Here is a 15,689-nt window from a genome sequence, read left to right as displayed (position 1 = left end):
AGTCCGGTGGTAGTCAGTGGTGGCTGGGCCCGGCTCCGTGGCCCTGGTGGGTGTCAGTTGAATGTGTGGCTTGGTTGTTAAAGTGTATTCGTGACGCCACCTGTGGTATGCGGCTATTAAGCCGCCGCTGCTGTGTGAGGCCACCGGGATGATGTTATGGCAGCAGTGTTGGTACTGCTCCCCACAGGTGGAGCAATGCCCGGGGCACAGTTGGTGCTTGTAAGTGTCTATGTAGGTGGAATAACAGAGACGAGTCCAAGGTGCAGTTCCAGTTCTTTTACTCACTGTTTCTGTCACACTTGCAAGGACCCTCAGACTGCTGGGACCACTGTCAGGGACCTCCGCCGTTTCTGGATGGTTCCGAGCGTGAAATCCGGTTCCCTCTCTTTAGTGTCCCTTTTTCTGCTGACTTCACTAGCCTTGCCTTAGGTAGATGGACTTGGCTTGGCCTCCATTACAGCCTCCAGGCTGGGGGGTCACCTGTCGGCTGATTACCCCTTTTCTGGAGATCTGCTCTGGGTTCTGGCCCTGGGAGCTTGCAATTCCCTGGGCCTCGGTTTTTACTGTCTGGAGACTGTCTTTCCACTCCTTCAGTTTCTAGGGACCGTCCCCTGTCGCAGCTAATCACTCCACCGATGTCACTGTGGAACGGGCCACCGCAGCCTGCAGCTACCCGTAGCGCCTCTGGGCCCTCGGCAGCGGTACCCAACAAGGACTGCTCGTGGCACCTTACAGGACTACCCGTGGCCCTGCGACTCCTTCTTCTCTTCTCGTCCTACATGCTCACTCCTCACTCTCCCACTCCCTGAGCGAACTGACTAAACTTCACCTTCCCTATCTGTGTCTGCTTTCTGTGGCTCCTCCCACCTCCCCTGTTGCTAAGCTGTACCCTATGGGAGCAGGGATGGGTCTTACAGCCCCTCTCAGCATGCAGCATGGGAGGGTTGCCTGCCACTTTCCCTGGTCCTGTGTGTCCCTAGCAATGGGTGTAGTGTGAATTTACCAGGGGACCGGAGTTCACTCTCTTCCTCTCCCAGAATGGGGCATCACACCGCAGATGGGGTGCAATGACCTGTGGCGACGGAAGCCTCAGGGGCGCCACACTCCCCCACAGCAAATCCCAGCACGTCCTCGGGCTGAAAAACAACAAAAACATATGGAAAACTGCAAAACATTTTTGGTATGCGATAACATAAACTGTAAAACATTTCTTCCCTTTATGGGAGGCACAAATTCTTGAACGTTGCAAACTTCTTATAAAGAAACTATGTGTGCACTTTCAGTTCATTGCACAGTTTGGGCACTTCCCCCATAATTCTGGTAGGGGGCACAACAGGTGCAACTAATTACATGGTTGGCTACAACAAGTCCAGTAGCCCGGCAGTTCGTTTCAAAGTAACATCTTCAACCAGCCATTAAGTCCAATGGCCTGGTTGCATCAAACATAACACCAACATACCAGCCATTAAGTCCAATGGCCTGGTAGGACATAAAACACATACACCACACACCAGCCACCAAGTCCAGTGGCCTGGCATGACATGTCACTTAACCATTCACCGGGGCCCACAATTCAGTTCAGTGGCCCGGTAGCACATAACAGGGGGGTGACATCTTCAAAAAGAATCAGGGACAGCACAGTAGGAAGGGGTGTCGTCTTCGAAAAGAATCAAGGGCAAAACACGAGGGACTTCTTCAAAAAGAATAAGGGGCAGACAGGGGCTATTTACAGTTTGGCAGCTCTTCATCTTCCTTACTCTCCAGGATAGATGTCAGGATCCCACTCCGGCACAGCTCTTGGCAGCAGGTCCGCTGATGAGATCATCGTCTGGGTCCCTTGAGCACTGGTCCCCAACCTTCTGCGCTGTCCCGCAGCCTGGGCTGGAGTGGGGCTGCCTGTAGACGTTGCACGGCGCTGCTGCAGAGGGCTGCTTGTCTGCAGGGGGCTATTGCTGTGGTCTCTGGGGCCCTGCTTCGGCCGGGCACCCTGCATCACACGCGCCATGGAGATCCTGGTTTGCGTCTCCTGGGTAACTGTGGCAGGCCGGCTGCAATATTCTGTGGTCTGGGTCGGTCGAGGGCTGGCGCTGCTGCTTGAGGAGATGCTGCGCTCTTGTGCTGTGCGGCGCCACTCCGGCTCTCCTGGGGCCGCTTCCTCCTGCACAATGCGCACATGCAGTGCATACCACCCACGATCCCCCATCAGCCGGGTATACTCCACTTCATCACCCAGCTTGGCGTCGCGGCCTGGGTGGCCTCTGGGCAGGTGCTCCTCAATGTCTCTTCGTGCTACAAACACGTCCTTGCCCAGGCCAGGCTCCCGGATGAAGCCCCAGCCACCTTTCTGCCGGAAATCTACGACAGTGCCCCGTTTCACTGGGCACTCAGCTCCCTTCAGGGCCTTCCTGACCTCTTCCTTGGAGGCCAGATTGGCGACTTCCCGGGCCCTCTTTTTCTCTTCCCGGAGTTCCTGCTCCTGCCGGTACTCGACCACCAGCCTTTGGCACGTCAGCTCATTGGCCAGGGGAGTTGCCTTGGGGCGCAGCGGCCGCTGCAGTCCCTTGGTTTCTATGGGCACAGCGTCCCAGTTCACTCCCGGGGATGCCATTCCCAGGAGGTTCACAGGGGGACTCGGCAGAGGGCCTGCTGGTTGTTCTGGGTCCGCCCCCCCCCAAGCTCCATCTGCGGGGGTCTCAGGCAGGCCTCCGGTGCCCCACCGGGCTTCCGCGGGTCCGGCGGGGGAGGCCAGAGGGTCGGTGAAGTGACTGGTCAGGGGTGCGTGGCGGGGCCATGGGTCCGGACGGGTCGGGGTTTCAGTTGGCTCACCCTTTTGCTGCTCCGCGGCATCCATCCACCGGCCCAGGCCTTCCGGTATCAGCGGTGTCTCTCTCCACCGGTCCGCCTCCACCCCCACGCTGCTCAGCCTCCGGGTCAGGGCTCGCACTTCCTCTCTCAGCAGGTCCAGCTCGAGGTCCTCTCCTCCGGTCCCTGGTGCACCTCGCTGCAGCTCCTCCGCCATGCTTCCGGCCTGGGAAATGCTGCCTGGAACACTGCTCGAGTGCTCGACCACGCCACTCGGCTGTTCCCTTTTCCTTCTTGGAGGCGGGGCTGGAGGCTGTACTAGCAACTGGCGCCAGACTGGCGCCCAGCCCATCACGGCTGGTACCGCTCCACTTAGTATCAGGTACATTTTCTTTTTCTTTATCTGTTGGTCGGTCGTTAAGCTGTTTCTGCCAGCCGGCCAGCTTATTTGGTCACCACTTCTTTTTCTTTCGCTTTCTATGGCGGACACCGCTTCGCGCGCTTTTCTTGGACAAGGGGGCGGGGCTTCTCTTCGCGCCCTTTCTTCTGGCACGCCCCCCTTCTTCCCGCTCTCAGCAGCGCTAATGGCGGCGGTTTCTCGTTATAATACACAGTTCTTCAGGCGCACAGTACCCGGTGTGACCGGGCACGAAATCCTGTTCGTGACGCCAAAAGTTGACTCGCCCACCCCAGGGCGATGGGACACCCGGTGCCGGGCCGGACTAGTCCGGTGGTAGTCAGTGGTGGCTGGGCCCGGCTCCGTGGCCCTGGTGGGTGTCAGTTGAATGTGTGGCTTGGTTGTTAAAGTGTATTCGTGACGCCACCTGTGGTATGCGGCTATTAAGCCGCCGCTGCTGTGTGAGGCCACCGGGATGATGTTATGGCAGCAGTGTTGGTACTGCTCCCCACAGGTGGAGCAATGCCCGGGGCACAGTTGGTGCTTGTAAGTGTCTATGTAGGTGGAATAACAGAGACGAGTCCAAGGTGCAGTTCCAGTTCTTTTACTCACTGTTTCTGTCACACTTGCAAGGACCCTCAGACTGCTGGGACCACTGTCAGGGACCTCCGCCGTTTCTGGATGGTTCCGAGCGTGAAATCCGGTTCCCTCTCTTTAGTGTCCCTTTTTCTGCTGACTTCACTAGCCTTGCCTTAGGTAGATGGACTTGGCTTGGCCTCCATTACAGCCTCCAGGCTGGAGGGTCACCTGTCGGCTGATTACCCCTTTTCTGGAGATCTGCTCTGGGTTCTGGCCCTGGGAGCTTGCAATTCCCTGGGCCTCGGTTTTTACTGTCTGGAGACTGTCTTTCCACTCCTTCAGTTTCTAGGGACCGTCCCCTGTCGCAGCTAATCACTCCACCGATGTCACTGTGGAACGGGCCACCGCAGCCTGCAGCTACCCGTAGCGCCTCTGGGCCCTCGGCAGCGGTACCCAACAAGGACTGCTCGTGGCACCTTACAGGACTACCCGTGGCCCTGCGACTCCTTCTTCTCTTCTCGTCCTACATGCTCACTCCTCACTCTCCCACTCCCTGAGCGAACTGACTAAACTTCACCTTCCCTATCTGTGTCTGCTTTCTGTGGCTCCTCCCACCTCCCCTGTTGCTAAGCTGTACCCTATGGGAGCAGGGATGGGTCTTACAGCCCCTCTCAGCATGCAGCATGGGAGGGTTGCCTGCCACTTTCCCTGGTCCTGTGTGTCCCTAGCAATGGGTGTAGTGTGAATTTACCAGGGGACCGGAGTTCACTCTCTTCCTCTCCCAGAATGGGGCATCACACCGCAGATGGGGTGCAATGACCTGTGGCGACGGAAGCCTCAGGGGCGCCACACATGTGGCTTGCCTGAGTTTCTGCTTTCCTGTTTTTCCCTGCTTTGTCCTCTTTGCATTGGTGCATTCTGCATCCAGCGTGTGGGCAGGCAGCATAAATAGGAAAACCAGGGAAGCAGTCCTATGATCGTCAGTATCTTCCATCGTATGAACCAGAGGCCATTGCTCTCAATTGTTTCCGTGTGCTTGTCAATGGGTGGGAGGAGCCCCAAAACCTCTCCGACGACTTGGCCTCATGTTCTAGTACAGGGGTGGGGAACCTCCGGCCCACGGGCCGCATGCGGCCCGCCATGACCTTTTATGCGGCTCGCGGGCAGCTTTCCGGGGGTGGCAGTGCTGCGGCCGCCGCGATATTGCCGGTTGCCGCCCCTTTAAATCTCCACATGCGCTGCTTACGCACACCAATGAGCGCTCTTGGTGGCAGTGGCCAGCGTGCTCAGGACTCACTTTGTGGGCGGGTTTATCGCTCTGCGATTCCATCCCACATCACCTTCACCGCCTCCAGCATTGTGCCGCCCACTCTCCAGCGATTGTGTGCCTTCCGCTCCACGGTGCTGTGTGCCGCCCGCTCGCCGCCCCTTCTCCGATGCAGCATGCCCCCTCCACTGCTGTGTGCCGCCCGCTGCACGCCGCTGTGTGCCTTCCGCTGCACGGTGCCGTGTGCCGCCCGCTCCTTCTCCGGTGCAGCATGCTCCCTCCACTGCTGTGTGCCGCCTGCTGCACGGCGCTGTGTGCCGCCTGCTGCACGGCGCTGTGTGCCGCCTGCTGCACGGCGCTGTGTGCTGCCCGCTGCACGGTGCTGTGTGCCGCTTGCGACCCGCCCCTTCTCTGGTGTAGCATGCCTCCTCCACTGCTGTGTGCAGCTCCAAGTGCTGTGTGCAGCCTCCCCAGTCTCCTCCTAGTGATGTCTGTGTGCCCCCACTCAGTGATACCTGTGTGTCCCCCTCAGTCTTGTCTGTGTGCCCCCCCTCAGTCTTGTCTGTGTGCCCCCCCCTCCGTCTTGTCTGTGTGCCCCCCCTCAGTCTTGTCTGTGTGCCCCCCCTCAGTCTTGTCTGTGTGTCCCCCCCACAGTCTTGTCTGTGTGCCCCCCCATTAGTGATGTCTGTGTGCCCCCCCATTAGTGATGCCTGTGCCCTCCTAGTGATGTCCATGCCCCCCTAGTGTTCTCTGTGTCGCCTTAGTGATGTCTGTGCCCCCCCAGTGCCATCTGTGCCTCACAGTAATGCTTATGCCTCCGAGTGAACTAGTAATGTCTGTTCCCTTGCCCCTCTTGTCATGTATATGCCCCCAGCATCTCTTGTCATGTATATGCCCCCAGCATCTCTTGTCATGTATATGCTCCCAGAGCCTCCTGTCATGGATATGCCCCAGCATCTCCTGTGATGTGTATGCCCCAACCCCTCCTGTGATATATACATCACATTGGAGATGCTAGGAGCATATACATCACAAGAGGGGATGGAGCATATACATCACAGTGGAGACGCTGGGGGCATATACATCACACTGGAAATGTTGGGGCCATACATATCACAGGAGAGGCTGGGGGCATATACATCACAGACAGGGCTGGGGAATATACATCACAAGAGGGGCTGGGCGCATAGATCTCACAGGAGGGGCTGGGCGCATAGATCTCACAGGAGGGGCTAGGCACATAGATCTCACAGGAGGGGCTAGGCGCATAGATCTCACAGGAGGGGGTGGGCGCATATACCTCACAGGAGAGGCTGGGCGCATATACCTCACAGGAGGGGCTGGGCGCATATACCTCACAGGAGGGGCTGGGCGCATATACTTCACAGGAGGGGCTGGGCACATATACATCAAAGTCTGAAAGCATATACATCACAGGAGGGGGATGGGGGCATATACAAGTCCCCAGCCCCTCGTGTGATGTATGTGCCCCCAGTGTCTCCAGTGATGTAGGTGTCGTCTCCTGTGATGTACAGTATATACAGCAGTCCCAGCATCTCCTATGTGATGTATATACAGCAGTCCCAGCGTCTCCTATGTGATGTATATACAGCAGTCCCAGCGTCTCCTATGTGATGTTTATACCAACAGCCCCTTCAGTCATGTATGTGTCTCCTGTGATTTATATACACCAGTCCCTGTGTCTGTTGTGTGATGTATATAGTCTACCAATCTTATTATCACAAAGTGTTGCCTGCGCTCCAGACCGTGACAAACTTGGAAAAGAGAGAAGCAACATAAGTATCACTGAACATCACAGTCGCACAAAAGAGAAGCCGCTCCGGCCACCACAATTGGGGTGAGTTAATTAACTGTTTGACCAAATATAGCCGCTTCATTTTCACACTGATAATTGTGTGCGGCCCCCGAAGGTTGGCAGAAATTTCCAAATGGCCTCCGGCAGTAAAAAGGTTCCCCACCCCTGTTCTAGTAGAAAGGTGGGTTGAGGTGGAGTTCCATAGTTCACCAGTAGATGGCACAGTGTCCCCATAGTTGAGTTCAGGGGGAAGGGATGAGCTCAGAGGAGATGGGGGAGAGACACAAGTTAGAAAAGGAGGAGAGGAGTAGTTTAGAGGGAGTAATGAAGAAAACAAGGTAGAGAGAGAGGCTGCGAGAGACAGCAGATCCTGATGTGTAGAAGGCCGTTCATGTGGCTTGTGGACTGGCGGAGAACACATGGGCACAGTCCTAAGGACCACCACCGTGTAGTATTGCTGAGGAGCTCCGGGAAGTGGGGATCAGCATGGCCAGAGTATCTAAACCCACAGGGAGAAAGGCTGGTAATCCAGGAGGCCGGTGTAACTCTCTGACAGCGGGGGTGATTAGAATAGTGTGGAAATGTATATCTTGCCCAGTGAAGAAATTGTGCCTTTCCTCTGGAAAAGGTGTTTATAATGTAGCGCCCCAGAGACCTGAGGGCACTACAGGGAACTGTATCCTCTTGAGGGGGATGCAGGACCTACCCCCTGGGACCTGTAGTATCAGTGCCTTTTCCACCAAAACACAATCTAAATCCTAGTTCTCCTCTCCACACTGGGCATAGAGGGTTAACCACGTAAGGGTATGGTCGTCATGGGAACGAGTCCCTGGGTATAAGCCAGCCTGGTGGGAGGGGTCAGCGGTCAGTGAGTCGATAGTGAGGAGAGAGTTGAGTAGCACACTAGAAAGGTGTGCAGACGTGCCTGAGCTGGGTCCGTGTAACGGTGACCCCGGGGGCACAGGAGAGAGGTCGCCAGGATGGGTACCAAGAGACCGCTGGGACTGGAGCATGCACAGGGCCCTAGGTCAAGTGCAAGTTTTAGACTGTTTGGCAAATACCTGCCCGGTGAGGACACCTTCATGGACTTCACCAAACCAAATAATCTGGGGGCATCAGCAGTAAACTAGGATTGGGGTTCGGACACTTACCTCCCCACAGGGTCCGCACTGCCCGCCGTACGGAGAAGGAGACTGTACCCCAAAAGGGACAGTGGGGGTACCCAAACGATCCACGGTATGGGGACTCAATCTACGAAGAGTGCCGGGGACAGAGCAACCTGGGTCACTACATTGGCACTGGTCCTCCGGGGACCTGAACCAGCAACCCCTGGACAGTGAGTAGAGACTGTTAAAGACAACCTGGTGTGGTCTCCGTTATTGCACCTCTACATCTCCCAGGCACAGCCCTACCTGCGGAGGGCCTACCATCACAGCTGCTATTACCACCAGCCCTGGGAGTACCTACGTTAAGCAGCGATGGTTCTCCATGCCTAACCGCAACACGCAGGTGGTGTCACATGACAAAAACTCTTTATCTCCCCTGTAAATACCCCCCATTAACAAAAGGGGCCCAGAGCACGGGACCGGGCAACGGCCACCAGAGTGACATTCCTATTTGTTACCGCCCGGGACCGAGTACCCCCTTCTCTGGGCGCTATAATAAAGCCATTAAAGAACGAATGTTGACATTTTCGTGGCAGTCTCTCATTTGGTGGTACGGGAGGCTGCCACGAAGGGAACAGAACTACAGCTGGTGACAGTAAGCCCCACACCAGAACTAATCCCCTCACATCCCCCGTTTCATGAAGAGAGTTGGTCGTGGACATGACGACAACATGACTCTAGCCTCGGCAGAACCCCTGGCCGGTCCTTCATGCCATACACAGGCAGTAGGGGCCCTTTAAGTTACCAGGCTTATGATTATGTGAATTTACACTTTGAGACACATCATGGTAGCTTATGACATATTAGGAAATTTTATTATGAAGTGGCAAACCCATTGGAAGAGTTGATTCCACCCCATTTATTAGACCTTATTGAATGTGCCCTGCATGTACGATAATAACAGTAGAGTTTATGATGCAATGTGAAGTGGACATGGCCAATTTCTGTATAGATGGAGGATATGTCCCTTTGTTTTCACAATGAGCTGCCAGTATACCTCCACTAAATGATCAAGGGGTTAAGTTTTGTGACCTTAAATACAGTACAGGGATGAATGTATAGAGAATTTAAAGAATGTCCATGGTTATTTCTCATTTCTTGTCTGTGTGTTTTAATAAACTACCGTACTTAATTTTCAGCTTCTCGCACAAGGTAGTGTTACAAATCCTTATTGGGTCTGTAATATAGCACCCGTACATTATGGGCCTATACTGCATCCATAACCTCCATTTTCACATAAATGCGGTAGTTTTTTTTTGTTTGTTTGTTTTTTTACGTACAGAATCTTTGAAGAAAAAAAAAGTCTTGTTTTATTTTATTTTTTGCTGACTTGTGCAGACATTCTCCCCAAAAATCATTACTTCTAAGAGAAAATCCAAAGCTTCCTGCAGGCCCCGTACAGAGCCTCACAGTGCTTATGTGTTATTATTACATACATTTTCTAAAGCCCTGTATTTATTCTGCAGTTTTCTTGTCTTTTATATTGTACAGATTATCCAGCCATCTTCAGTGGAAAAAATATTGGGATTCTGGATCCACAAGAAAACATATTCTACCGAGGAGGTCGTTTATGGAACATTGAGAAAAAAGATCAGTTTACAGAAGATTTAAGGGACCAATTTCAACCATTCAAAAATGTCTTGGAGAAACTTGATTTAGGCTGTTGGAAGGAAGTCCTTGAGTCGGGCTGTTTTAAAGGAACTCTCTTCTGCTTTCCTCTTCGAATATGCCCATCAGAGATATCTGGGAACATATATAATACAGAAAGGGTTGAAGAACTATTTGAGTCTTTCATGAAAGATTCTAGTATTGCCCTTCTTTTTCTTCGCCATGTTACAAGCATTTCTTTGAAGAAAATTGGAAAAGATGGAATAATGCAAACTCTTCTTACGGTTAGTGTACGTTCTGAAGACTTACTAGACATGGAGTGTGCAGGAATTGCCATACAAACAGTTTGTAAAGTTGTTTCCCTAAAGCACATGGATAACAAAGATTGTAAATGGCTTGTAACTACCAGCAAAGATCACGACAACGTGTTTCCAGAACTGACAGAGTTAAGCAACAAACTGTGCAACAGACCTGTTCTAGATATAGCCCACCCATTATCTAAGGAGGATAGGAATTTATTTGCGGGACGTCTGCATTGTATCCTCCCACTTCCTGACAAGGAGGAAAACCAGTCTGGACTGCCATGTCTTATTAATGGATGTTTTGACCTTACCGATGACAGGAGAGGCTTGAAGTGGCCTGAAATTGACCAACAGCATGATGATGGTGCTAAATGGAACCAAATCTTAGTAGAGAAAGTCTTACCCTTGATTTATATTCAGGCAGTAAAAAATAGCGTGTCTTTAGTGAAGGCATTAAAGATTACAGTAGACATGTCATATAGCATTTGGCCGATTCCTGAGAATACCACACACAAATCAAGATGGCACCATATAGTAGAAAAGATTGCCCATTGCCTCAAAAATGAGGAAGTACTGCAAACAATGGGTACGGCCCAGTGGATTACTGCAAAGGAAGCTGTATTCCTAATAATTGAAGATATGGACATCCATAATTGTTTAGAAGAGTTGCTTCTCCTTCTGAATGTTCCTCTCGTTAAAGTTCCCAGTCATGTCTTTAACATTCTTCAGATGGCTAAGAAAGAAGAGTCCGATTTGAATATTGTGTCTCCAAAGTTTGTGAGAAACCTGTTGCATAAGAACGATTGGCTCCAATTTCCCACTGAGAAGAAACTGTTACTTCTGAAGTACATAATCTGGGATGGAAGACACGAGGAACTACTGAACCTGAAACTACTGCCGCTATCTGATGGATCATTCACATGCTTCCAAAATACAGAGTTAAATGGCATTATATACATTGACAGCCAAGTATTCCCAAGGTAAGGCAGTTTTTAGATACCTGAAATTAAGCTTCCTATAGTCGCAAGTTAAGTTGCTTTATACTCAGCTACTATAAGTTTACTCTCTATAAAGCTACAAAGGGTACTGAGGCTAAAATTGAAAAAAAAATTCTCAATTTTATTAATGACAAGATTTTTTTTTACATCACAGTTAAATATATTCATTATATACATAACATACCCCTTCATGGGTAATAGGGAAACCAGAACACACAGACAATATGTTGTGATGGCATCACTAAATAATGGCTATATGTGATATAGTACTCCGTAATATTGTACATACCAGACTTATTTTATATTTAGGCTATGACTCAATTAATGTGTCTAATGTCCAAGTAGCTCTCACCTCTATATAGCGTGGCTGTCTCTGATATAATACACAATGATATAAATAGCAGAATCAATCAGGCTCAATAAGTGTACATTAATAAATAAGATGGCTATAAAATGATATAAGATGGCTATAGGTAATATAATACTCAGTAATATTGCACATAGCCCAAATTCAAAATAAAGACATCAGTCTGATATGGCTCAATAAATCTGCATATTATCCAAATAGACCATGATCCACTTATATCATACCTTTAGCCATTCTAAGAAAGTATATAGTGTGCACTTGCTAACGCTCACAAGCAATGATACTGAAAGCCGTGGAACTCTATGAGCTGTCCCAGGCTGAAGGTATAGATGGAGAACAGCAGGGGTCCAAGAACTGAACCTTGGGGGACACCAACGGATAGAGGGTGGGATGAGGAGGTGGTGTGAGAGTGGGAGACGCAGAAAGTTCGGTTGGTTAGGTATGAAGAGAGCCAAGTTAGGGCCAAGTCTGTGATGCCGAGAAAGGAGAGAATCTGTAATAGGAGGGAGTGGTCTATTGTTTCGAAGGCAGAAGACAGGTCCAGGAGAAGGAGGACAGAGTAGTGTCGCTTGGCTTTTGTGGTTAGTAGGTCGTTAGTGACTTTGGTTAGGGCAGTTTCAGTAGAGTGATGTGGTCGGAAGCCAGATTGTAGCTGGTCAAAGAGGGAGCAGGAGGAGAGGTATGAGTACAGTTCAAGATGGATATGCTGTTCCATTAGTTTTGATGCATAGGGGCATCTATCTATAATATCTATAGTAGTGTGTGTGTGTGTGTGTGTACATAATGTGTGTGTGATATATGTAGTCCATTCTGTATGTTTAGAGCATGCAGTCTGTGTATGTAGTGTGTGAGCCAGGAACTAGTGGTGAATGCTGTGATGGAAAGCAAATTCACTTATGGTTGCCTGTCCTCACCAATTTTCACCTCATGAGCACCACCAAAGTCCAGATCATAAGGTTCTGGACATACTCTCTAGGCGTAACTGCACTAAGAGGACCTGGAAGGCTAAATAAACTAATGGTGGAATCTGATGAGGGGTCTGTCTTGGTTTTTGGTCTAGTCTGCAGTCTCAGAAAATTCTAACCTCTTGTTTGGAGTCTGAAGTTATTTAGAGATGAGTTATCAAAACCTTTGAGTCTTCTCTGGAGTTTCTTATGAATATTTTGGCATTCTGTTACATGTGCACATTCCTTGGACTGTTCACTTACTATGCTACCATCACGGATATCTTTTCCTCTGACAATCCGTCTGATGACAATTTAAGTTACAGCCCAAGACATCATTTATATTGGATTGCATTTCCTAATACAGTGGAACCTTGGATTACAAGCATAATTTGTTTCGGGAGTGTGATCTTAAACCAATTTACTCTTATATCAAAGCAAATTTTCCCATAGGAAATAATTGAAACACAGACAATTTGTTCCACAACCCAAAAATATTTTCTGTATTTATACAAAGTTATTACAGTAATACAAAATATTATACTGTAGTCATATAAAATTACTAGCTGTTCTCAGCCAGCTAATGCTCAGCTCAAGGGTATACAGCTCTCCTCCCCCACAAGGGTATACAGCTCACCTCCTTGGTATATAGCTCCCCCTAAAGGTATACAGCTGTCCTCTCCCCCAAGGGTATACAGCTCTCCTCCCAAGGGTAAACAGCTCCCTTCCCCCCAAGGGTATACAGCTCCCCTCCCCCAAGGGTATACAGCTCCCTTCCCCCAAAGGGTATACAGCTCTCCTCCCCCAAAGGGTATACAGCTCTCCTCCACCCAAAGGGTATACAGCTCCCCTCCCCCAAAGGGTATACAGCTCCCTTCCCCCAAAGGGTATACAGCTCCCCTCCCCCCAAAGGGTATACAGCTCTCCCCCGAGTGTACAATGTATACAACAGGATTTGTGAGTCAGGGGGTCACATGATCAGTTTCTCAGTGTATGTAGGACTTTGCTGTGCTGGTTGTGCTGGTTGTCATGGTGCAGGATGAGGTTAAGTTTGTGTGGGTCAGGAGGAATTTCGAGTGTGGATGTAGCAGAGCTGTGTGTGTAAGGCTAGTTTCACACTTGCGTCGTTTGGCATCTGTCACAATGCGTTGTGTGACGCATGTGATGGATGCGTTGTAAATAGTGTAATAATAAAGTCAATGGCTTCCTGTGAAATAACACGTTGCGTTAGTTTTTTGTAGCCGAGAGAGAGAGAGCCCCCATCATCACCGCACACACCCCGGCACTACCGCCCCCATCATCACCGCACACACCCCGGCACTACCGCCCCCATCATCACCGCACACACCCCAGCACTACCGCCCCCATTATCACCGCACACACGAAGGCACTACCGCCCCCATCAGCACCGCACACATGCAGGCACTACCGCACCCATCATCACCGCACACACCCCTGCACTACCGCACCCATTATCACCGCACACACACAGGCACTACCGCACCCATCATCACCGTACACACGCAGGGACTACCTCAGTGACGTCCCCGCTGACAGCGCGATTCACTTCAGTTGCTCTGTGTGTGTTCTACGGCCGCTCCTGTCAGCTTCATGTGGCAGAGCTGGATGCATCGCGGGACCTCGTGTGGATTACGTCGGACCTAGAGGGGTATTTGGGGATTAATAAAGTGGTGAAAGAGGGTGTTTTTTTGTCTTTTATTCCAAATAAAGCATTTTTTCGGGTGTATGTGTTTACTTTCACTTACAGGTTAATCATTGGGGGTGTCTCATAGATGCCTGCCATGATTAACCTAGGACTTAGTGGCAGCTATGGGCTACCATTAACTCCTTATTACCCCGATTGCAACCGCACCAGGGCAATTCGTGATGAGCCGGGTAGAGTCCCGGGACTGTCGCATCTAATGGATGCAGCAATTCCGGGCGGCTGCTGGCTGATATTTTTAGGCTGGGATGCTCCCCATAACGTGGGGCTCCCCACCCTGAGAATACCAGCCTTCAGCCATGTGGCTTTACTTTGGTTGGTATCAAAATTGGGGGGACCACACAGCGTTTTTGTTTTTTTTAAATTATTTATTGTACTGCACGATATAGACCCGCCCACCAGCGGTTGTGATTGGTTGCAGTGAGACAGCTGTCACTCACCGTGGGGCGTGTCTGACTGCAACCAATCATAGGCGCTGGTGGGCAGCGGAGGCAGTGAATACGAGATGGAATAATGAGCAGCCGGCATTTTCACAAGCAGGAAAAGCTACCAGAGCAGTGTGACAGCTGTGCAGCACCGCGCCAGTGATCGGTGAGGGGGGGAGAGGGAGAGACCGAGAGAGACCGACCGACAGAGAGAGATAGAAACCAGGAGTGATTTTAAACGATTTAGAACGTTCTGCTGGACATTCTCAGCATGCTCAGTAGAACGTGACTGAATCCTGCACTGGAATCCGTCGCCAAATGCATGGCAACGGAATGCAGCACCATAGACATTCATTACGCCTCTTAACGGATCCCGACGGAATCCCCTGGAGTGCGTTTTTTTTACAGCAACAAAAAACGCTACATTCAGCGTTCCTTCCGCCCGACGAGCATTGACGGTCACCGACAAAACAACTGATGCGCTGTGGGGCAGATGCAACACAAGACCATCCATTGCAATCCGCCCTTAATAGAAGCCTATGAGGAATAAACGGCTTCCTGCAACGGTTACCGTAATTCCTCAAGGCAGCGGATTGCAACGGATGCCGCACAACCCAAGTGTGAAAATACCCTAATGTGCGGGGTGCGCGTGTGGTAATGATGCGCGGGGGGCAGAGCCGCATGTGGTAATGATGTGCGGGGGGCAGAGCCGCGTGTGGTAATGATGTGCCGGGGCGGAGCCGCATATGGTAGTGATGTGCGGGGGTGAGGGGAGTCGCGTGTGGTAGTGAAGTAACCATGAGTAATCACAACGGCTCTTATGTACAGTATATAGATTAGAGGACACTAATACAAAATACTGAACAGTACAGTAAAAAAAAAAAGAAATTAAACTGCACTTTAGCTTACAATAGAATTGTTGGTGTGCGAGAGGTACAGTATAAGGAACGTGCTGTACTGATTAGCACAAAGAAAGTACAATACTGTATCCACAAATGCAAATTGATAGACATGCTATATAATATATACTGTGCTGTATACAGTACAGAAAGTTACAGAGCGGGTTGAAGCGTGGTGAAAGGATGGAACTGGAAGTATGCACGGTGAGTATTTGCTCTTATTGCAAATCGTTTAAACCAAGTTACAAATTTTTAAAAAGCTTTGCTTGTCTTGCAAAACGCTCTCAAACCAAGTTACTCTTAATCCAAGGTTCCACTGTATATTTCTATTTGCATCAAACAAGTGACAGATATTTTATATTTTAAATACAGATGCATCTAGATTTGATGAATGTG

The 15,689-nt window shown here is 50.5% G+C and overlaps 1 protein-coding gene across 1 annotated transcript in view; it reads left to right on the top strand.

Moving 5' to 3' along the window:
- Nucleotides 1-15,689, top strand: part of LOC142257230 (sacsin-like) — an 84,045-nt gene that overhangs the window by 34,046 nt on the left and 34,310 nt on the right. Inside the window, exon 5 of the mRNA XM_075329383.1 lies at nt 9,519-10,917. Within this exon, the coding sequence (XP_075185498.1) occupies nt 9,519-10,917 (1,399 nt within the window). The remainder of the gene's footprint in view (nt 1-9,518; nt 10,918-15,689) is intronic.

Source organism: Anomaloglossus baeobatrachus, chromosome 11, assembly GCF_048569485.1.
Source record: "Anomaloglossus baeobatrachus isolate aAnoBae1 chromosome 11, aAnoBae1.hap1, whole genome shotgun sequence".
Lineage (NCBI taxonomy): Eukaryota > Metazoa > Chordata > Amphibia > Anura > Aromobatidae > Anomaloglossus > Anomaloglossus baeobatrachus.
This window is presented reverse-complemented; position numbering and strand designations above follow the sequence as displayed.